The 25593-nt window shown below is 34.0% G+C and overlaps 1 protein-coding gene across 4 annotated transcripts in view; it reads right to left on the bottom strand.

Moving 5' to 3' along the window:
• NELL2 (neural EGFL like 2) overlaps positions 1-25593 on the bottom strand; it is a 207744-nt gene that overhangs the window by 49641 nt on the left and 132510 nt on the right. For all 4 annotated transcript variants that reach the window (XM_021707056.1, XM_021707055.1, XM_021707057.1 and 1 more), the window contains 3 exons: positions 13585-13676; positions 10312-10414; positions 1203-1331 (listed from right to left, as the gene is read on the bottom strand). In XM_021707056.1, the coding sequence (XP_021562731.1) occupies positions 1203-1331; positions 10312-10414; positions 13585-13676 (324 nt within the window). The remainder of the gene's footprint in view (positions 1-1202; positions 1332-10311; positions 10415-13584; positions 13677-25593) is intronic.

Genomic DNA, 25593 nt, shown 5'->3' with positions numbered 1-25593 from the left:
ATTAGTTTACTAGGAAAGTTTATCTATACATAGTATAAAAATAAAAATCATTAAGTAGAATCAGTTTTTTAAACATAAAATGTTTTTAAATGAGAAATTTTAAATAAATCTGCATTATGACTGGGGGAGGAAAGCCATGTGCCCTCCTTCAGCAAAAATGAAATGATCCCATTAGGAGTGAGTTCGAAGCATTTTAAAAAGTACTTTGATCCAAAGATCAATTTAAAAAATGAATATTGATTTTTAAGCAGAGAAAATCTACTTAAAACTTGGAAAAATATTTAAAATCTATTTAAAACTAAGGGAAAATCTATTTAAAACTAAGAAAAACAACAGTTGGTTTTCCAAAGGCCAACAAATCCGCCTGTAGCTAAACAGAAGCTGCACGTGTATACCTGAGGTCTTCATCACCAGGGACCTTTGGCATATATGTACATTTAGAAAGGGTAAGTCTAGAACCCTCTAAACCCTCCAAGTGTCCAAACACCACCAAATCAGTGTTCTTGTTCACAGGACCCACTAGCTAGTCACACAATTAAAGGGAATGATTCAAACCCATGCCTCAGGAAAATAGTAAATTACTACATCTCCTGGGCTTCTTCTGAAATAGTTAGAGCTAGAGCATTTGCAAATGCCAAGGGCCTCGCTGTATGTGAACTGTTTCCATGAGAGAATAAACTACTTTTGGATATTAGTTAAGATTTTTAAATAACTAGGAAGTGATTTACTCCACTGGTGCTATTTACTAAATACTACTGAACATGCATGCAACCACTGAGATTACTTATAGTAGCAAACAAAAATAGCGGTGGGCACTTTATCTTCCTGTTAATTGATTGCCTTTGTTACACAATATTGTCTGGAAAAATCTAACTACAATTCTAACTGCAAGCCATAGTAATCATGTCAATATGTGAGCTATCTGAATATCTAATTATGAAAAAAAGAAGGTAATTTCACAGTGGAAGAATTGTTCTAATTCAAGAAACCAGCGATATTAACTTATTAGTCTGACATATAGCAGATAGCTGAAAAACTTTAATTTGAAAGATAATTATTTTTAGCTGATTAATATGCTTCAAATTAAATTCACTGCTTTTAATGGGCCCATCAACTTGACAACCTGGGAAATTAACAAATTTTGCATGCAGTAATCCTAGGAAAATTTATACAGCTGAGCTACACATCATTACAAGGATTACCTTCACAGTAGGCATTATCCTCTCGAAGAGCCCTAAAACCATCTCGACAGTTACAAACAGCCCTGTCATTCAGATTTCTGCAGACAGAATTCTCCATGCAGTTATGCCTCTCAGAACAAAAGTCATAACCTACCAAAAAAAAGAAAAAAGGGAAATTTATTAGGTAAATGAAACTATGACAAGGAAAATAAACTATGTCTACTTAAATGTTCATTTAATTTCAAAGCTTGCTTTTTTTCTAATGCTTTATAAAAATTAGTATCTTCATCAACGTTTATACATGCTATGAGTGACAAAAAATTCCTCTTTATGTTGAACTCAGTTAATTTATTCAGGCTCATTCCATGTTTTCTTTGGTTTGTTCTTTTTTTATTTTTGTTTTTGTTTTTTGAGTTGGAGTCTCACTCTGTCATATCCAGACTGGAGTGCAGTGGCATGCTCCCGGCCACTGCAGCCTCAGTCTGCTGGGCTCAGGCGATTCTTCCACTTCAGCCTTCCAAGTAACTGGAACTACAGGCGCACACTACCACACCCGGCTAATTTTTTGAATTATTGTAGAGATGAGGTCTCACCAAGTAGCCCAGGCGGGTCTCGAACCCTCAGACTAAGGCAATTCACTCACCTCAGCCTCCCAAAGCACGGGATTACAGGCTGAGCTACCGAGCCTAGCTTCTTTGGTTTAAAAATATTCTAAATTTATTCTAATTATGGAGTAATATTTTAATTACAGTATTTCCTTCATATATCTGAAACCAAGAAAGATTCTTAGAGTCCAAAATGAAGGTTTACAATATAGAAAATAACATGAGAACTAGAGGTTCAACATTATCAATTCCTGTGGGTAATACAAACCAGGCCAGATGAAATGTGCTCAATGTGTAGTCAAAAAATAAAACAGACAGCTTATCATCCTTTAAAAAACCTCTCTAAATGTGTTAAAAATTAAGTATTACCTCACTTTAATTTAATTTTCTCTGGAAATCTGCAAGGCAAAGTATGTGCACTCAAAAGAAGAAGTAAAATTTTATGAATTACAGAGATATCACATATCCCAGAGTCTTTATGAGACAAAAGAAAAATTGAATTATTTTGGTTGCTAACACACTTATTAAATCACTCTATTTCAATAGCATATAAGCTGGTTTTCTTTCCTTTTCTTTTTTAATTTTTTTTATTTTAAAGATGTGGGGTACAATTCAGGATTAGGTACACAAGCAGTCATCATATAGTTAAAGTTTGGGCTTCCCTTTGGCCCCCATTTTGCCTGGTTTGAGATCAGGTGCCCTTATTAACATTATGTGCCCCACCCTGGCAGTTTCCCGCTACTGAAAAATGGAACATTTTATAAACAGTGACACCAATTATGCACAATTCCTCTTTAGTTTTTGCTATCTGAACTCCTTGTTCAAAGATTATCTAAGATACTGAAATGCAAAGCTTGAACACTGGAATCCATATTTAATTGAAAGTACATAATTATATATCCTTAAACCAATTTTTAAATTGCCTGACACATAAGTTATCAATCTCATTTTACATTGTCTAGTGGATTACTATTTCAGACCATGTAAAAAAGAAAAAGGGACTAGAAGAGTATTATTTCATGTATCTTAAAATAAACTCATCGACCTATATCCAAGAAAAAACTTTTACTTGAGAAAATCATACAGAGGGGAGTTCTAAATTGGTTCATCTTATTCTTAATCAAATCAATGTCCATTCTGATTGATTGGTCTTTATTCTGATTGATTTGTGCCCATATTAATCATTGTGAATATCACTTCAGAGTTAATGCATGTCCCCCATTAAACCAACTATGAACATAGTAAAATATTATTGGTACAACTTCACAACCCTTAAGAAGTTTCTGAAAATGCAATAATGCCATTGAAAAAGAATGGAAATAATCAAATGAATCAGTGATTTCCACAAAAATAAAATAAAACAGAACACAGGTGTATTAAAACCAGAAAAATACAGTCAATAACAGAATTTAAATCACTTGAAAACTTCTCTTGACAAGTATCTTTATAATCTAAATTCTCACAATTCAGGCTGAGACGTAAAGTTTTGATGAAGAGGAAGTGTTAAAAATGCTTTTTCCTAGGGTCGTTTTATTTTCTTCTTTTTTAAGTGCCTAAATTGAGATGATATTTCTTCAAGTGTATTCCACTATCTTTTTATAATGCCTGAGGGGGAACAATTTTAGCTCAAAAGACATCTTCACTATCTATCCCAATAGTTCAGCATATCATCAAACTAAAATGAAAAGTCTTCAAAAAAAATCACTTCATATCTATTCTAAATTAAAACAAAGTTACTAAAAGAAAATAGCCCATTCCCTAAAATACAATAGAATTAAGATACCAGTTCTAACAGAGTGTTAAATCTCTGCATAATTTTACCTGTATTGTTTCAAACACCCGTTCGAGGACTGCAGCTAAGAATGGGTGCCATTTTTTTTTTTTTTTTTTTTTTTTGAGTTGGAGTCTCACTCTGTCGCCCAGACTGGAGTGCAGTGGCCGCTCCTGGCCACCGCAGCCTCGACCTGCTGGGCTCCGGCGATCCTTCCGCCTCCACCTTCCGAGTAGCCGGAATTACAGGCGCGCGCTACCACACCCGGCTGATTTTTTTTTATTTATTGTAGAGATGAGGTCTCGCTGCCCAGGCGGGTCTCGAACCCGCGGGCTCAGGTAATCCGCTCACCTCAGCCTCCCAAAGGCGCAGGATTACAGGCTGAGCCACCGAGCCCGGCTGGGTGCCATTTTTGATACATTTTTTATTTTTCTTTCACAGTCCTCTTTCAAAATTATCTTTCAATTTTTCATTTTGTTGAATTTTCTCCTCTCCCATTTTTAAAGCTCCACTTAATATTATACAAAAGACCATGAGTAGAAAAAATAAATATAATGGCAATACGTAATTATCAGGGGAAAGAGAATACAGTAATTTTGTGGTGAATACTTATTGTTTTTTGCCTTCAGGCATCTATTTCTTGTTTTTATGGGGAAAATGTAGTCTAGTTATACTTCAGAAGAAACACTCACCACTCTTTTCAGTCCAGGTGCTTTTAGGAAAATGGACTCTACTCTACTGAAGGATAAAGCCACACTGCTTAATGCAGTCCACTGGGCATAATAATTTTGCTCAGCTCAGAGCATATAATCTACTTCAAGCTAATGAAGACAACTGAAACTCAATTCTGAAATTTTAATTCGGTTTACGAGGACATTGAGTTTTTTTCTTCCACCTACCTTAGTATCATAATGGTATGAGCATAAGATAATTAATATTATAATTTAAAATTAATAATATTAACATCATTAGTATTATCTATGTCATATGATATGCCACCTCTATTACAATCCATTTTTAGTTCTTCAGTAGTGGTGAGACCTCTCCTCTTAGCAGTAAACATCATGTACACATACACCATGTAGGGCTTAATTATTGCAAGAATTTTTGAACTGTAAGATAATACGATGATCCTACTTTCACTATTTGACTTGACTTTTTATTAGATGGGTTGTGCTTGACTTTTTATTAGATGGGTTTTGTATTAAACCCAAAGATCTGAAAAAAATTTCAGTCAATCAAATTCTAATTTACTATGAACAATGTCAGTTATTTTAATTTATTCTTTCAACAAAAAAGTTGATAGAATCTACTGGTTATTTTATAAAATGTCAGGGTCAAAGGCTAACTATTGATGAGTAGAAAATTCAGATTTAATTAAAGTGGGTTGTTTCTAATCTATGGGAAATAGCTTCAAAAAATATTACAGTATGGGTTGGCAATACAGTTCTATTAACTTCATAGTTGTATTTTTATTCATTATGTACTTGGCTTTTGGAGTTGGCAGGCCTTGATTTACATCTGATCTCTTGCTACCTACTTGCTGTGTAAATTACTAGCTATACATTAATTAACCTTTCGGAAGCCTTCAGTTTTTCTCACCTGTAAAATTGGTATAAATAACTACCTTATAAAAATGTGAGGTTCAAATGAGATCATGTATGTAAAAGATAATAGCATAGTATCTATTAAAAACTAAAGTTATTATAGTGTTACTAATAAGCTAAAACTAATTAGGTTGAGATCCATAACATACAAGAAAATTCAAATATTTGTTATAGACAGATGGAGAGTCTTATTTCCACCCTTGAATTTTATCTATATTCCTTTTACAAGCTTTACAAATTTACATGAAGTTCTGTACTTTTCTATTAAGAGTACACCTTTCTATAAATTATAAATATGCACTTCTGTGTAACTGAAAAAGGGGAAGGGTGGATAGGAAAGATTATGAGTAAAAAACAGTATATATAATGGCAATACATAATTATCGGGGAAAGAGAATACAATAATTTTGTGGTGAATACTTATTGTTTTTGCCTATAGACATCTATTTCTTGTTTTGTGAGAAAATAGATAACCTAGTTATTTTAAGAAAATGGACTCCACCCTTCCACAGAATAAAGCCACACTGCTCAATGCAGTACACTGACCTGGGCATAATAATTTCTTTGGGTCAGGGTATATGATCTATTTCAAGTTAATGAAGACCACTGAAACTCAATTCTGAATATTTTTTATTCAATATATGAGGACATTGAGTTTTTTCCTTCCACCTCCCTGAGTATCATAATATGAGCATAAGAATGTCAGAAGTATACCTGAGAACACATAAAGTCTGAAAATAAAGCCACTCTGAGGAGACAAACAGAGATGTGGCAGGCACAGGGGCAGGATTTGAGAGCTGAATCAAGCTACACCTGAAGCCAATTTACCCTGTTCGTTGTGGGGCTTATATATTCCATTTTTTGCTTGCGTCAGTTGAATTGCATATTCTATCATCTGTGCATAAAAGAATACTCACTTATTTAGGTGTTGTTTACAATATAATGAATTATCCTAGTGTTTTCCATAGCTTATGGGTAGTTTATATACATGGATGAACATAAAAAGAAAATATTAATAGCAATGAATTTCTTTTAATGTATATAAGAAATACATAAATACAGCAAATAACCTTATTATTTCATAAATACCAGTGTTTGGGGATGAAACTAAATTTTTTTAAACTGAATTGACTAAAAGTAGATATGTTAAAAATAAACCAAATAATGTTAGTAATACATAGGTAGCAAGAATCATAAAAGTGAGCACTGAATAATGTGGGAAACTATGGAATAACCAGAAGTGAGAGACAACAATTGACATTAGCTTATTCTGCTGAATGTGGATGCCCCATTACTAATAATTATGAGATGCAGTGAAGTCAATAATAAATTAAAGTAGGGCATCTAGTGAATACGACTTAATGGTCTTGCAAGCACACAAAAAAAGTGCTAAGGGAAGGAAAGGACTGTGGATATAAAGGCTATCCACATTATTTCTGTATCTTTCTAAGTCAGACTTCCTACTGTATCACTAAGTCTCTGCTATGTTGTGGTTTGTTATAAGCTTCCGTGAAAGAGCTCTCTGATTCTACAAAAGGAAATAAACATTTCTGTTGCGTTCAAAAGACAGTCAGCTATAGATACCTAGAAAATAATTTTGGTTGGTTGGATTTTACTTGGTGCCTAGTGATTTGGAGTCTTATTTCAGTGCACAGCTTGGTTTCCGACCACTGGCTGAGTCTCTAGTGGCAAGGTTAACACTTCATCTCATGCTCTGCTCTCAGGAAATATTTACCAACTGTTGTCGAACTTACTCTTTCAGATGTGAACACAACATCTTTAGCCCTAGGCAGAGAGGGAGAGGCCAATTTTATTACAAATGAATTGGTCACATTTGTTTAGGAGTTGATTAAAAATTACGCTTTGAGAACTTGACTTTTTTTTAAGTTTGAAAGAGTGCCAGGAGAACCTATTTGTTCATTCTGCATATTTGAAGTTAGAAACTGATGCAATCTTTATTAGAAATTGTGCTAAATGTTTCAAGAAAGGGCAACATGTTCAATTTCAGTTTGAGGATTTTCTAAGCTGGTGATTCACAATCCTGGCTGTGAAAAAGAATTTATCAGGGAATTTTAAAAAATAGTGATGTCAAGGCCCCACCCATCTCATATCAATGATATCAAAATCTCAGGTGGAGTGGATGTAGGTCCCAGTATGTTTTGTTATTGTATTTTTAAGTGTAGTATGCAAACACATTAATTTTTAAAACTATAAACAATCTAAATGTAAGACAATTTTTGTACTGTTTTTCCATTTATTAACTTGCTTTATGTAATATATTAGGGCTGTTTTAAAAATAAATAGATAAGGTCGAGGTTTCTCTTGATATCTGAAAGTCCCTATCTCAGCTTTTGACCCAAATCTTGTCCTGCCCAACCTTGACTAACTCCTGTGCTATTCATACCTCTAATTTCTGAATAGCCCTGATTAGTAGATTTGAATTGGCCTCAAATATTTAACATTCCTCCTATCTATGGTGAGATCTATTTCCCCTCCCCTGGAATCTGGGCTAGTCTGTGGTTTTGACCAAAGGAATATGGTAGAAGTGATGCTGTGTCAGTTCCAGAGCTAGTCTTTAAAAGCCTTGAACCGCCATTTAAGAAGTCTAACTACTATCCTGATGGAGAAAACACAAGAAGAAATCCTGAGATTACATGGGAAGGAGGAAGTCCCAGCTATGGGCAGTCTTCCAACCATCCCCCACCAAGATGCCCTGCATATAGTAAGTCCATGTTGAATCTTCCAGCCCTGCCCAGCTTTGAACTGTACAGCACTGAGTGACATCAGTTAACACCATGTAGATCAGAAGAATCACCTAGCCAAGCTCTGTCTGGATTCCTGATCCACAATAGTAAGATACATAAAACACTTGTTGTTTTAAGCCACTGAGCTTTGGAGCAGTTTGTTATGCAGCAATAGATTACTACTCAAAATGTGGTTTTGTTTACCATCAGCATCAGCACAACCTAGGAAATTCAGATTCTTGGGCCCAACTCCAGACCTACTGAATCAGAATCTGCATTTTAAGAATATCCCTAAGATAGATGTACACACAATTAAGTTTCAGCAACAGATATTGCCTATCAATGTTTGCCCGCCAGAGACATTCTAATCAAGCTGCAAACCAGGAGTCCATATCAAACAAGAATTACTGATTCATATCAAATTCCACACAGGCTCTGTGTAAGGCACTGGCTCAGGTACTGTGAAGGTGAAAATTCTAATGATCCTTATTATATGAGGGGACCCCAAAAACATAATTTACTTATAAAAATTGTGTATTTATTCTTAGATCTTCAAACTTTAGTCACCTTCAATGTATTCTCCGTTTGATGCAATATACCTATAAAGATGCTTTTTCCACTGCTCAAAATAGTTTTTGAACTCATCAATTTTTTAGTGCTTCTGCCATTTTTTGTTTCACCTCATCCACAGTGGCAAAACATTTCCCTTTGAGGACTTTTTTCATCAGGGAAACAAAAAAAGTCACTCAAGGAAAGATCAGGTAAATAGGGAGGGTAGGCACTGGGGTCATGCTGTTTTTGGTCAAAAACTGCTGAACACTCAGATCAGTGTAGGCAAGTGTGCAAGTAAATCACCCATCATGAAATGGGGAAATGCATTGAAAGACTCCTTAAAAAAATGCACTGAAGCTGAACACAGCCTCTCATAACACTACACAGATGCCAATGAGTTCCTAGAACACTTACCTAGTAAGGGAAGCCTGTATTATAAGGGGCCTGCTCGTCAAAAAAAAATTCTGGTTTTGTGTGTGTGTGTGTGTATTTGTTTGTTTGTTTGTTTGTTTGGGGAGGTTCTCCCTGCATATGTCTGCTCGATTGTAGTTGGTTTTTGGGGGGTTTTTTCTGGAAGTGCTCCTTATTTCCAGAGAGCTACCTTGAAAGTCCCTTGAAGGGCAGACCAAGTCTTAAACCACTTTATAATTCTTAAAGAGCCTCACACAGACTGAGATTTTTAAAATCTTAATTGAGTGCATGGAAAAGGAACTTAAAATAAAAAAGAAACTACTCCACTATGTTAAAAATGGGAGTGAGTGATCTTATGTCTACTTTGAATAGAGCAGGTTAATAAGAAATAAAATGGTATTTGTTTTTATAAAGTTTCTTTGTCTTACTTTTCCTGTTTAAGCTTTGTTTTACATCAGTACAAAGATCATTAATCAAACAAGTGCTAGGAGCTCATTTGGGGCAGTTTGTTATGCAGTCCCAATGACATTACTTACAAGCACCAACTATATCCAAGGTGTTATACTATGTATTAAAGATCTAAAGATGAATATAAAGACCCAGCCCTGCCCACAGGAGCATAGTCTAATGTGGAAGATGGATTCACAAGTATATAATGTCAATATAATATAGGAAGGTGCATATAATTTCATGATTGGCAAAGATCTTAATGAGTTTCTTTCATATAATCAATACTTTTGTAGAATACTTGAAACTACAATAAGATACCTAGCTTAAGAACCTTTAGTGATGGGAACTTATTGCCAACTGTGATGGTCCATCACGCTTCTGAATAGCTCCAACTTTAGTGTTTTCTTATATTGAACTAAAAATCGAAGTCCCTTCTACTTATTGGTTATAGGCCTATCATCTCAGTGGAAACACGTTACAAGAAATTAATGTGTGATGGCCCCTCTCTTCTCAGTCATCTAGAAACTGAGTGGGAGAGTAGAATTCAACAAGAGAGGGATTTGAAATAGTCATAATAAAAAGTTTTCTTGGCAAATTACAAAAAGAACCTGAGGAGAGATGAAAAACAAACAAACAAAAACCTTTTGCCAAGAAACAGTAACTGTCAATAGAATAACTCAATGCTGTTGTGTAAATTTCTCGAGCAATACTGTGTTTACTCAGAACCAGCTCACAGAGAGAGGTTTAGAGATCTAGAGTTTGAAACAGGTTCATGACAATTTGCGGAAGTGTATGGGAGCAGCTTGGTTTTAATTCAATTCAATAAATATTTCATGACTACTTACTGTGTGCCAAATTAGAAAATCATTTAGGGAAATAGTATCGGTATTTGGAAATAACTTGTTTATAAAAATTTCTGTTCCATGTCAGTAGTACTAGACTTCTAGAATGACTCTTCCACATAAATCTTACTTTACAAATAAACCTTACCTTTACAAACTTTGCAACAGCTATGAGACAAGGTAATCTGATGAGACTCTGGACAATCCAAAGCTGGACACCCTGAACTCTCAACAAGTTTCATGGTGTGATCCTGTTGGGCAACAGAAAATAAATCCTTCAAAGTTTGTAATTAGGACTTACTAAGAAGTTTCCAGATCCAGCTTCTTAGAAGGGTTTTCTAACATCAGAATGAAATTATTACTCTAAGGACCTCTGCACAGGTCACAGGCTCACTCCCAAAATGGCATTAAATCCCAGCTGAGAAGCCTTCAGAATAGACAAGCAGCACTGGGAATCAGAGCACACCACACCACAACCATGTCTATAAATTGCCAAACATCTGGGTGATCTTGAAAATTTTTGCTAGTTTTACAAAACATTTGAAAATCCAGATGACAATTGTGGCAAAGACACAGTTTGAATGAGCTCAACAGCTCGCTTTGGGAAGAAACAGTAAATTAAAACTAAGTTTTTAAAACATGCTCATTTTTAAATGTTTTCATATAGTTTTATTATAAAGAGGTTCTCACAGATGCTTCTGGTAAGATATTGGAGATCTCCCACAAAACAATAAAGAAAATAAAGGTAAGATTCATGTCTCTTGTAAATTAATGTCAAGCTCATTTTCTGGCACACAGCACTCAAAAATACTTCTTGAATGAATGAATAAAGCAACCAGAACAGATTAAATCCTTCTCAGGGAGAAACTCAAATACTTTTCTGATAACTGTAGTAGCCCTGATCTAGAAGCAAGCATTTGACTTCTATATTGCCAAACTTCAATCTCTTAAGAGCAAGGGTAATTAACTATGCTATATGATGCTTACAAGTACATAAGTAATAAAATAACTTTTGAAACTTGCCGCTTTCCATTTTAAATACTACTCAATAGCTTAGATTTTTAGATATAATTTATGTAAGTACTGCTTTCATAAAGAAGTACACTTTTCCATATCTTCTCTTCCTGGTTTATGTATGTAAGGAATTTTTTCCAGATCATAATCTCTTGTCAAGAAAAGTGGCAGGAAACATGTATACAGTGGAGTCAAAAGCTAGTCTTCCTTTGGTTTGACATTAATACCAGTTCTAGTCACCTAATTTTCAAAACCACTGTGTGTGTGTGTGTGTGTGTGTGTGTGTGTGTGTGTGTGTGTTACTATTAAAGTCATAGACCCCCAGGATATATTTTCAAGCCACAAAACTGACAATAAAGGCCTAAACAGGGACTAGAATTGACAGCCAGAAAAATGAAAGCCAGAGAGAGCTGTCAATTATGTAAAGTTGTAAATACAGGGGCTAAGGGGCCTTAAGGGAAAAGAAACAATGGGAAGTCCTTAATGTCAAAAATTTAGTCAAGAACTACAAAAGCTTACAGTGATCTGATAGAGACATGCTGTCCATCAATAGCCACTAGCTGCATAAGGCTTTTTCAACACTGCAATTGAAAAATACACACAAGACTTGGAAAATTTAGTATGACAAGAGAATGTAAAATATTTTGTTAGTGTTTAAAATAGTGATATTTTGGACATATGCGGCAAAATATAGAACACTTAGACCAACAAAAATTATGTTAGTGGCTTGCATCATAGTTCTATTGGACAGCACAGTATTAGAAGGTAGAAAATGGTCCCTTTTGTTTAAGCAAAGAAAAGGTAGCACTCATTCATTCATCTAATATTTCCTGAGCACCTGCAGTGTTGTTTCTGTACAGACCTCTAACTAAGCTAATCTAAAATCAAATGGTTTTATAGCAACTTAGAAATAGAGTAGGCAACTATACCAGTACGTTTCTAAACCACAAATGTCAGTATTATGTAACATATTCTGACCATATGAAAAGAACACACACACATACACACTGAAGTAGAGAAACTTCAAATGCCCTCAAGATTTCTAAATTTAGGGCTGATATTTTACAGTTATAGATTGCCATTAGAAGCCAGCTGGCAAAAATTTTCCACCGTCCTTGAAGCAACTTTTCTGAGTCCCTTTTCTAATTTTGAAGTTACTAGATCTCACTCTGTTTTCCAATCCTTTTATCTATAGTGGGAACTACTCCACTCAAAACAACATTGTGCAGGGATGCTGATAGAGGAAAACCCATCTTGAAATACAAGTTGGGCAATTCATTTTAACGTTCCTGGGCCTCTGTTCTCTTATCTTTAAGATGGTAACTACGTCATAGGAAAGCCAATGTAAAACCTAAAGAAGCAGCTAGAATACTTTAAAATGGGCAGGAAGAAACCAGAGCTTTCATGTTCCAGAAATCAAATCTGTCACAGTCTTGCCTCTTTGCATCTCCAAGATCCAAATTAAGATGCATAGAGTGTATGTATAGCTTCTTTCAGATTCAATTAGTCTTGGAAAAATTCTTAGGGTTTTCCTTCGCAAAATTTTAATAATCATATAGACATTCACAGTATACTGGTGGTGCCAGCAGCAAAAATCACTATCTTAATTTTCTATATAATATATACATACTAAATCATTCCCTAAACCCATGTGCAGGAGGTATTTAAAGAGGAAAACTAAGAATCAAATATAAATGAAACCCTAAAGGAGAACCTTTATATGTGGACAGTTTCCTTCAGATAGAATATGCCCTAAGATATAACACTGGGGTTCTGAGATATAACATTATAATTTATAAAAGACAAATATGAATAGTATTGTGAAGCATAGTTTTTCAATTAGGTCAAGGAGAAAAAATTCAAATGAATCACATCTGCTTCAGAAATATACTTCAAGACACCATGGCAAGTACATTTGTAAAGAATTTCCCTTTAAATAATTTAAAATACTTCCCCAAAGGGATTAAGATCCATAGCAGTCTCAACTTCATCCAACAGTTAATTTTTATTAGATAATTTGTATGTTTTGTTTTTAATTGAAATGCTCAGTGTTTCTCACATTATTTAAACTCACAAACGACAGCAAGCTGACTCTAACTTTACCTAGATTTTCCCTAAAACAGCAAACAAGAAGCTGACTTTAATTTGGAAAAAATAAGACAATTTCATAAAGCTTTAATATGACAAAAAAGCATTTTTATTTATTGAAAAATTATTTTACAATCATTAATTTACATGTTTGAAAAAATAATGGAAATTTCTTTACATTTGAATTATAATTACTATTCTGAATAATCTCTTTGCTTTAGAATTTGAAAAGATTGCTTCAAGGGTGAGCTGTTAAAGAAGCATTTACTGTGTTTATATAATTGAAACAAGTTGGAAAGACACATGAACGTCTTCTTACCTTGCACTCATAGAGAACACATACTCCAGAAGAAGAATAAACTGTACTTCTTTCTCCTTCAAAGTAGGTGCGTCCTTGAAATTGGCAGATTGCTTTGGAGGAAAAAAAATACATACACATTTATTTTTTACTAGGAAAAAATAGTTTAGAAGGGTTCAGACCATTTTGTAACAGCATTTCCCATGTTTTTACACCCTTTTTCATTGTATTTGAAAACCTAAACTCAGTCTACTGCAAGACACATGTAAACTTAAATTAGTGTTGTGCAAAGTAAGTTGAGAGAGTAAAATACGATAAAGAAAGGATAAAGGGCAATGGCAAGTCAGAATTTGACTCTGAAAAAGGAATGCCAAAAGCAGACCTGTAGTCAATTACTTTCCTGAGAGATGATGTCCCACTTAGGGCAGATTAAGGAGGTATTTAGTGTAGCAACAAATCAGGGACAATATGAGAATCAGAGGACAATAGGAGAAAAGTTTTTTCTTTTTTTTAAGTATATATACCATTACAGAATTTTAAAACAAAAAATTAGGAAGAAGCTCTTTTTATTTCTGCACATGCATGTAAGCTTTAGGTTTTATTTTATGCATGTAAGTTTTTAGGTTTAGTATTGTTTTATTCATAAATATATATGGGTTAGGGCATTCCATTTAGGATATTGAGAGGTCTTAATCTGAAACTGTCTTGCTGCCATTCTAATAAACTTTTAAAAGTTAACTTTAGATTCAATAAAAAGTTTGTAATTTATGAAAATTCATAGAGTATCAAATAATATTTTTCTGAAACTTTCAAAATACAAGTCACACAAATAGTTAGCCAACAGAAATTATCTACTTGTTTTAAAATGAATGTTTCACACTAGAAGCTTAATCCTCAGGGTCCTTCTCTAGTTTAAGTTCCTTTTAAGACTTTGAACTAACTGACACTTTCATAATTTTGTTTTGTTTTCTTTGAAAGAGTACCCATATTGTAGATGCATCAGAGGACTGTAACATCTAGACTTCCCTCAAGATTATTACTTCAAAGACCGGTGCGAGTGATCATCTGATTAAAAACAGACTGGCAATTTGTTCCCCATAGTTACTAAGTACAATTTTTGATTTTAACTATTCAAATTTTATAAAGTAAATGTGTACATTTTTTCTTAGTTTCATTGCACAAATCAGAGGAAAATTTTCACTCTTTGGAATTAGTATCAACGTGTCAACAATAATCAGTAACAAGAAAATTAGACATACTTTTATTAATATCAGTATATTACTGTATAAATATTCATACAAAGTATAAGCCAACTTTCATTAAAACATTAACTGATTATTTAAAGTTGCACATTTAAATAATGGAAACCATGCACATTTTTAAAATGCCAACCTTCAACTGATCTTTTTACTCAGCTCTTATTAACAAATATGACTACATAACATATATATATATCTACCAGCCAATTAATTTTAAACATTTTACACAGCATATATGTGTAAATTATATTACTTGAAGGTTAGCTGCTGAAATGTGCTTATTCATGAATATTCAGATTGAAACTATAGATGTATCAGTTGCATACTATCTATTATACTATGAATTAAAATGGAACATGCATTTACTTAATAAATCTGATTGATTATGAAATATATCTCTCTAACATCTAATTTTTAGGGCGGTTTTCTTCCTTATGAAACCAATAACTTGAATACACCAAGATCTGGTACACTGCATGTCCAATTACATTATAAAATTTTACATTTTATAAGATAATGAAAATAAATAAAACCTTTGTTTACATCTATTCAGTACTTGCCATTCAAAGTGTTCTAAGTCTATTATATTATATGACTTGATAACTGCAGCCTATTCAAGTCCAAGGGTGTGTGGAAGAAAAACAAAACCTGGTACCCTGAATCTTTCTTACCCAGAGGGGAAAGGAAACATTGGAAAAAAATACAAGGGTAAATTCTCCTTATACAAAGTCTTGTGATAATTTAATATTCGTGCAGAGCAGATGGCCCTTCTGTTCTAAACTCTTAATTCAAAAGACTCAAATAGGCAACTTGTGGGACAATAGGGCACCAAATGGAGCTTGGCAGAAAGGGAGAAAGCACAGAAATAAATGAGATCACAATTGCTTCATTCCCTTTCAAGCAACGAGCACAAAGAGGGTGAATCCGACTTAGAAAGAACCCAAAGTGAGTGATTTTGTCTTGTTTCTTTTTTGATTAGTTGCTGTGATTCACCATAATTCTAAGGCTTACATGAAATATTCAGTAATGCCACTAGGATAAGTCTTCCTTAGGCTCTTTAGGAGAGAAATGAGAAGAAACTCAAAGAAGCTATAATGATTCCTGAAAACACTGCAAGAAATCATAAAAATACCATTAAAATAGCTCTAGGAGTTTTCTAAGAGAAGTCTGAAGGAGTAATAGTCATATTAATCTATTCATACATTTAACAAATATGTACTGAGTCCAACTACATGCAATACTCTGCTAGCTACTGGAATTCAAAGATGAATGAGATGTGATTCGTGCTCTCACTATTTCGTAGGACCGGCAGATATATACAATAACTATAAGAGAAGCCAAAGAATTCATAAGTTCATAATTAAAGAATTATGAAACAATTCATAAATTACATGGAAACACAGAAGACTAACTAGTAAACTTCTGAGAAAGGACAGCTGGATTAAAGCTAAGGAAACAAACAAGGACTGGCTAAAGATCTAGACTCAGGAAACAGTAGGAAGTCATCACCTTAGGACTGAGAAGCAAGGAGAGGAAACGGTTTTACCACAGTCCAATGTGAACTAGAGTTACAAAGGAGAGGCTGCCTAGTGAAAGCTATAATCATGATAGCACAGCTTCTGCCAGAGACACAGCCTGGCCCAGGGAAGGAGCAAGGAAGAAACATAGCCAACCTTCTCTCCTCCCGCCTTCCAACCTCCTGTTAGTACCTCCCATTGGCAAACCCTACACAAAATCAGCTGCAAGGAGACAAGAGTGTTGTAGTCTGGAGAAGTCAGGCTCCTAGGGCACAGAGCAGGAGAGAAAATGAAACTGAAAGCATGGGGTTCCCAGGAAGAATAACCAGAGCAGGTGGCTATTATATTAATTACACAAGCCATCGAGAAGTCTAGTTTACAAGTACAAGTTGCTTATAACAGCATAAGAGGGTGGAACACATGATAAATAAATTTTGAAGGGGGAAAAAAGTTTTTTTTTAATACAGATTAATTTTAAGGAAAAGTTCAGATAGATTTTCAAAATAAGATCTATAGCTATTCATAAGGTAAAATGAGAGAACTGAGCCATGGGAAAATCAAGCATCTAAACAGAGGAGGGAAAGCTGATCAAGCCTTTGACCTAATCTTAACCAAGGTCAGTATATGTAGGCAACAGGGGCAAATTCACAGAGACCACAATATCCTCTGTGACTACCACAATGGCTGCAGGAGCATCTCTAGAATTTCCTAAGTGAAAAGTATCTGCCTGCTTACCTCTTCCAGTAAAGTATAAAGAAATCACTTCCTCAACAAAACACTCAAGGAATAATCATTTTTACTATGTTGTTTGCTTCTTTAATTTAATTGCATGCACATGTTTATGGTCAGAGGCTTCATTTCTTTCTTAGTTTTGTTGTGTGTGTGTGTGTGTATGTGTGTGTGTGTGTGTGTGTGTGTGTGTGTGTGTGCATGTGATGTAACTTTGGGTTTCTATGTCTCAAATAATTTGCCAGCCTAAAGCAGAATTATGTTAATTAGGCCATGTTTTCAAAAATCTATGATATGTGATTGATTGAATAGATTATGTGCATATATTGTAAGATATGAAGCTTGTAGGGAGATATTTATTAATTTATTAATACAGGCTTATTACTTTGGAGACTAAGAAGTTAGACCCTTATGAAATCATACTAACCCATAGCACCATACCTACTCTTTACTTATTAATATTAAACGATGTCAAATGCATATTTACTGTGAGTATGGTAACTACTGCTGTCTGCATAACTCCAGGAAATACCATTCACATCATGGTCGACGTGATTTATGCCCCAGAATTTTCCAGTGAATAGCCTATTTGGTCATAAGTGGAGACATTAACAAGAACTTGGAGAAATTCAATAGAACAACATAACACTTGATGTATATGTCTTACTAAGGCTATGTTAAACCTTACAAGTTATGTACTTACTAGTACCATAATCATGAAAGAATCTAAAAAGGCAATTAACATAAAGTATTTTCACTCCATTTTTAACAACATAAATACAATTAACAACAATATGAAGACAGGAGGTGGTACAGATGCAAATTTGAGTTATTAGTCATTTAAAAGCAAAAAGTAATTTATAACAGATTGAGAAATGGATAAGTGAAAGAAGCCAGTAAAACTAAAAATTCTAAGTTACACATTAAAATCCTGATTTACTGATCATTAATGCAGAGATAGCAACTGCAGATTCCTCTAATGAGATTTAAATTAACTTCTGCAAACCGCTGTAGAAAGAATTATCCAAATCTATGTTAAAACATTTTAGAATATATAAGCAAAAGGGCATATCATATTTCACATTTCACTGCTAAATATTTCCTCCCTTGCAAGATTTTTCTGATTACTGGATTGAAAAGATATGCATTGACTTTAAACTACCCAACTGATATCAACATTTTTGAAATGATTCAATAAAATTAAAAGTTACAGACACTAAGAAGGTAACAGGTATAATTCATTTAGGTGAGCAGGGGACTTGTGGCTTATTTAAAATTCCTTTTGAAAACCCCAAATATCAGTGATCATTAGATAGATTAAACTGTCTTTTAAGGACAGAGTTTTATATAAAAGGGGCTTTCATATGGTGTTCTTTGAAATCTTGACTTGCTTTGGGAGGGCTCTTAAAAATTCCATGTATAATACCAATTATTTCATTCTGAGCCAAAATTTTGTTAGCAATATATAAACCAAAACTGTTGGATGATAAAATAGCTCATTAACTGTAATTATGTATATCTGGATTTTATTATAGCTTTTTTAAATGTACAATAAATGCATCCATACACCATAAGGCAGGCAAAGATTCTGCAGAGTCAAATTAAAAAGTCTAAAGTCTTTCAATATTCTTAAAAGGCTCCAATCAGCTATGCTGCATTTATCCAGCCCACAATCTTTTTTTCCTAATGTAGACTCACTTGTAGTCAGTTCTTTACAATGTGGCTGTGATAAAAGTCTTGAGCACTAACTGATACAAATTAATCTCTCTCTTCTCTACAATGCATAAATATCTACTACAGCACTGAACAAGTTTTCCTTTCCTTTAGTTAGTTGTACACTTTTTTCATCTTTTCTACCTCAGAATAGGGACAGTGTCTTGTCTTTGCATCTTAGCACCCAACACAGACCCTGCATAAGGAACTCTCAAAGTTTGTAAAAATTTTTGGTAAATTTTATCTTCCGGCTTCCTGCTTGATGAAAAACTTAAAAAAAAAAAAAAAATGAACTGAACTTCTCTAAATTTCACTTTGATCTCATCTTTGGAGCTTGCATCTTGTGTCTCACAGAAAGAGTTTACCCTTTCTATAAAATGACAGCTTACTGGGCAACCCCTTCAGGTCCCCTTCCACTGTGGGAGTTTTTCTGTCCTCTCAAAAAATCCTGCTTCCTCACTTAAAAAAAAAAAGAATGACAGCTTACTTTTACCTGGAGTAGATCCGAAACATCTGAAATAAATTTCACAAGCCTTGAGAGTCCCTTACACAGGGACTGTCTACCAGTTAGCAGCCGGTTACTATCAGAAAGTAGCTGGTTACTATCATAGCAGTAGCTTATTAACAAGAATAATACAAGTTATTCTCAAACAAAGTCCACTTGGACAATTTGATGAGAAAACTTTCTCCTTCCCCTAAATAAAATCATGTTTTATGAGTCAATGGTATTTAAAGTGATCATAAGTTCAAAGTGCTTAAATAATTCACGAATTCATAAGTTATACATGATCTCTTCCTTTAACCAAATCTCATTAATCGGGAATTTAGTTGTTTGCAAAATTAATATTCCAGATTAGGAAATGAGATCTTGATTGTAGTTGTGCGACCCTCCTTTTCTGTTTTATATATATATACCATGTCCTTGGACTTCTAAAGGACCAAAGTGTGCTTCTCCTAGGGGGACTTAATTTGGGTCAGTAGCCTATTCTTCCAAAAGTAGAACAGGCCCTGATATGCTATAAATTTAGAGGTAGTGAAGGGTTAGGAGGCAGAGGAGGATAAAAATAACTTCCAGAACAGAACAAGATAAAAAATTCAAACACCCTGACCAGATCGGCCTTTGGGTGGGAAAGCCTATATGCTGGGAAAGCAAGAATTGGATATTTAGGGGATAACAGCAAAAAGGAAAAGTCTATTGCTGGAAGGAAGAATTCAGGCTTTTGACTCTAGCTTAATTTCACCTGTTTAAATAGCAAACTAAAATATATTTTGAAATTCTTTTGATTTAGTTACCTTTCAATCACTAGTCTTATTCTTGATCCTGGCTTATATACCATAGAGCAGGGTCTTTTTAAAATACAGTATAATCAATTCATTCAGTCCTCTGGGGATAAGAAAAATAGATTGAATGAGTGGAGGTAACGACTTAGAGGAAAAAACGAAATTTGTATCAACACTCAAATACCATTAAAGAGACAAAACATGGACGCACGTGAAGGGGCAGGTTTCATTGTCACTTTACAAAGACATACAATACAATAAGGAAAAGTTCACACATTGTCAGTTTTAAAGTCAACACTAGAATCCATTTGATAGTCTTCTGTGTATCTTTTCTTACTCTAAAATCTAATTAATTTGGTCAAAACAAGAACACTTAATCTTTGATTTAACTTTGTGGAGTGATTTTTCAAAATGACTGGCACCATTTAGGCACTCGTGGTTTCGATGTTATAGTGAAGGAGATACCGAACATAAAATGCTTCAGGAATTGTAAAGCATAGTTCCTTTCATCATAAATTACTCATTAGTGGTTCTGCTGTTTTAGAACAGTCTTGCGCAGACTAAGAAGAGGAAAACTATTGAGAGACCTCTACTAAGAGAACATTTTTCAAATGCAGTTTCCTGAGAGGTACGTTAGCAACTCATTCTGTTATGCAGAGAATATGAGCCAAGGCAAGAGAAAAAGCACAAGGCTAAAGGGAGCAAGCTCTGTGCAGAACAAGACAAGCAGAATGGATGGCATAATGAGGAGTGAAGAAAGAACAGAGGAAGCAGTCAGGAGCTAAAAATTTTTAAAGTTTACTTGAGATGTAGCAGGAAAAAAAGCAACAAAAAGATAAATGAGAGAAGCAAAATAACTTCTCAAAGATTTGCAGTAAGAGTGCCAACACCTGGTGAAAATGAGAAACATTTGTTGATAACCTACTGTCCATCAGGCACTGTAATAGAAAGCAACCTTTCCTGCCTTCAAGGAACCTAGTACAGGAAACAAAGGGCACATGTACAAGTAACTAAATATAACTCATAGAGGAAGAACAGTCTTGCAAGGGTGGAACTGGAAATCCTTTACAAAAGAGAAGCATTTGAAAATGAGCACTAAAGGAGAAATGCTTTAATATGATTTAAGTCATGGGGGAAAGTACTCATGATACAGTCAATAATTAGAATAGACTAATAATCATAATAATGTACTTTGTACCAGAATTCTAATGAACATTCAGTCAAGAAACTTATATTAGTTGGATGTAATTTGTTATAAATTGGTTTTACCTGTACTCAAAATCTAATGGGCCAATGGTTCTCAACTACAGATGCATATTAGAATCTCTTAAAACATTTAAAGCTTTCTGTGCCTCAGCTGAAAGCCACATGGATCAAAAAGAATCTCTGAGGGTAGGACTTGGACCTTTTTAGTTTTTTAGAGCTAAGTACAGATAAGTTGACAAATACTTTATTATGCAGAAAAGAAGGAACTAAGAAAAATAAAAGCAACATTCAAACAGAAACAGTCACATAAATATTCAGTAGAAGCCTTTTAATCCTATGGTTATCTGGATGAGTATTTGGTCCATTGTCTGAAAATAATCAGTTAAACTGAGAAATCATAAACAACAATAAATTTGTACCCCAAACATTTTAATTTTAAACACACAATCTACACTCATTCAACAATGTTTTGATGTAGAACACTTTTCTTGAATACAGATTTCTTGATTGTACTTCATTGCTGTCTTGAATACATAAAACTTATAATGTATTGCCTAAAACTTCCAGTATAAGTTTTAGTTTTCTTCTTTTTAAAGTGGAGTGTGATAGATACTTGCCCAGCAATCTGAAGAGAGCCCTGTCTAATCTAAATGTTTTCTTTCACAACATTTGCAGTTGTCTTACTGATACCTAATGTAAGAGTACTCTTTTAAGTAATTTGAGTTTATCAACTTTTTTCAAATTATTCAACTTAATTTTTATGAAATAAAATTTATTTCTTTTCATATTCATATTTCATTGGTTTATATATTACATATATATTTATAACAGTTCAATAATTTTACAATTATAATGTAAATACAACTGAATACACAGGGATGTAAACAAATCCCTACCTCTTGGTTAGCAAGCTAATCATGTCAAGGGAACATAAGTGTTTAGGTTTAGCCTCAAGTTCAGATGATGTGTTTTTTAGCGCAACCTATGCAAATCATCAATGAATGTTTCTCAAATCACTTGCAGTCCTTATTTAAATGTAAATACTGATTCAGTAGATCTGGAGTGAGACCTGAGAATCTGGATATCTAACCAACTCTCAGGAGATACTCAGACTGCTGGTTCGATGATCACACTGTGAGTAGCAAGGTTATAGATCATTGATGATAAACCCCACTTTTACATAAAATTGCACACAAGGACATCATTGAAAACACTGATGTGTAGAGCCCAGACCAATTAAATCAGAATCTCTATGGAATGGGCCCAAGTAATCAGTATCTTTTAAGAGCATCCAGGTAATTATAATATACGACTAGTGTTATGATTTACTGGTGTAGACTAATCCAATTAGCCAATTCAGAGAGTCTTTGCCATGAATCTCAATCCTAGATAACTCCAATCAGTATTTCAGAGGTTGTTACTATAAGAATCTCAACAAAATTACTTTAGAGGCTTCTTAACATCTAAATTATTGACATGTTTAGAACTCCAAAAAAAAGGTGAGAGAAGTGATGGAAGTAGAAAGAAATAGAAAGTAAGAGGGATGGAAGAGGGAGAAAGAAAAAGGAAAAAAGAGTAAGAGAGAAAAAGAAAAAAGTGAAAGGAAGAAAAAGAGAGAGCTGTGAGGGGGGGAGAGACAGACACAAACACACACACAGAGAAATAGTCACTCATATATTGTAAAACTGAAGATTGGGTCTCATTAAATACTCCTGTACTTGTACTTTGAACAAAATATTTGTTGAAGTACATCTTCTTTTCTTCTTTCAGATGGTTTTTCTCTTTAGAGGTCAATTAAGTAAATTTTTGACAACTATGCTAAATGAAACATTGAGGTTAAAATGTTAAGCACATTATGTTAAGTACAAAAATTAAGAATTAAAATGTCCACAGAAACCTTATCATAATATTGTGTAAAAATTTGTTTACATTCCCCCGAAAGCATCTGGGATTAAATAAAAAGCAAGAGGGCCTCCCACAATCTTTCAAATCATTCACAATGCTATTATATGTATTGAAAAATTTCCCTCAGCTGCATTTATTGAGAACAAAATTAGGGAAATACTCATATTCTCACATGATAAATATTTCTTTAGTGGCTATTATATACCAAGTAGTGTGCTCAGTCCAATAAAAGAAACAAAATAAATTTACAGAAACTGACTCTAAAGAAACAAAGGCATGTGAATTACTCAAAAAGAATTCAAAATCACCATCATAAATATGCTCAACGAGCTCAGAAGAATGATGCAAGAACAAAATGGGAAAGTCAACAAAGAAACAGATTTTTAAAAAATAACCAAACAGAAATTTGGAGCTGAAGAATATAATAACTGAATTTAAAAATTCACTAGAGGGGTAAAACGGTATGCTTCAAGCAGAAGAATCAACAGGCTGAAAGACAGCTTATCTGAAATTATCCAGTCAGATGAGTAAAAAGAGAAAAATGAAAAAGAGTAAAGAGATCCTAAAAGACTTATAGTGGAACACCATAAAACTAATAAATTCATGCCTATGGAATTCAAGAAGAAGAAGATAGAGGAAAAGGGGCAGCAAGACTTTTTGAAGAAATGATGACTAAAAACTTCTCAAATCTGGGGAATGAAATGTACATCCAAATTTCAGAAGTCAAAATAACTTCAATAAGATTAAACACAAACATAGCTATGCCAAGACACGTTATAATCAAATTGTCAAAAGTCAAAGACAGAATTTTGAAAAAGACAAGTGACTAGCCATATACAAGAGAAACTATATGAGACTATCAGTGGAATTATTAGCAGAACCACTGCAAGGCAGAAGTAAATATAATTACACATTTAAAGTGCTGAAAAGAAAAATCTGCCAATCAAGATAACGAAAAATAGATAAAACTGTCCTTCAAAAATTGAGAAGAATAAAACTTTCCCAGGTAAACAAAGGCTGAGTGAGTTCATTAATCATTCAATCTGCCTTACAAGAAATGATGACTTAAGTTTTTCAAGTTGAAATGAAAGGATAAAATTCAGCAACACAAGAGTACATAAAAGTATTAAGCACACAGGTAAAGGTAAATATATAGACACATACAGAATACTGTAATACTTTAATAATGGTATGTAAATCATTTTTTAATTCTGGTATAGAAGATAAAAGTATAAAAATAACAACTATAAAAATATGTTAACAGCCAGGCAAAGTGGCTCAAGGGAGGATTGCTTGAGACTAGGAATTTGAAGTCAACCTGGGCAACATAGGAAGACATTGTCTCTAAAAAAAAAATTTTTAAATTGGCTTGGGATGATGGCATGAACCTGTAGTCCCAGCTATTCAGGAGGGCTGAGGAACCCAGAAGTTGGATACCGCGGCAAGTGAGGTATGATCATGTCACTGCACTCCAGCTTGAGCAACAGAGTGAAACCCTGACTAAAAAAATAATAATAATATGTGTGTGTGTGTGTGTGTGTGTGTGTGTGTGTGTGTGTGTGTGTGTAATTCACTACAGGGGTTAAACAGTAAACTTCAAGCAGAAGAAAGAATCAATAGGCTGAAAGACAGCTTATCTGAAATTAACCAGTCAGATGAGTAAAAAGAAAAAACAAATTAATAGACACAACATAAAGAGAGGTAATTTGCCACATCAATGACATAAAGTGTGTTTGGTGGGAGGGAGAAAGGTAAAAAAGAAAAAGTAGAGTGTGCAACTGAAGTTGTTATCAACTTAAAATAGATATCTATAAGATTTTTTTATGTCAGTCCCATGACAACATCAAAATACCTGTAGAAGATGCACAAAAAATGAAAAATGAATCAAAGCATGTCATTAAAAAACAATCAGCGAAACATAAAAAAAGACAACAAAAGAGGAAAAGCAGGATGAAAAATCCACAAACCTTGAACTATTGTAATACTACAAGGAGGGGATTGGCAGTAGTGGGAAACTGCCAGGGGAGAGGGGGCACACCTCATCAATAAGGGTACCTGCATAATGAACATTTGTATACCTAATCCTGAATTGTACCCCACATATTTAAGATAAAAAAATTTATAGAAAAAAAGAGAAAAATCCACAAGATAAACATAAAACAACCATATAGCTTTAGTAAGCCCTACCTTATCAGTAATTACTTAAATGTAAGTAGAATAAACTCTCCAACTGAAAGTCATAGAGTGGCTGAATGGATTTAACACAGACACACACACACACACACACACACACACACACACACACACACACAAGGTCCAACTATATGCTATCTACAAAAGACTCATCTTGGCTTTGATGACAAATATAGGTTGAAAATAAAGTGATGGAAAAAGATGTTCCATGCAAATAGTAACAAAAA

This window comes from Carlito syrichta, unplaced genomic scaffold, assembly GCF_000164805.1.
Source record: "Carlito syrichta isolate Samal-C Ts95f unplaced genomic scaffold, Tarsius_syrichta-2.0.1 Scaffold316362, whole genome shotgun sequence".
NCBI classification, from domain to species: domain Eukaryota; kingdom Metazoa; phylum Chordata; class Mammalia; order Primates; family Tarsiidae; genus Carlito; species Carlito syrichta.
This window is presented reverse-complemented; position numbering and strand designations above follow the sequence as displayed.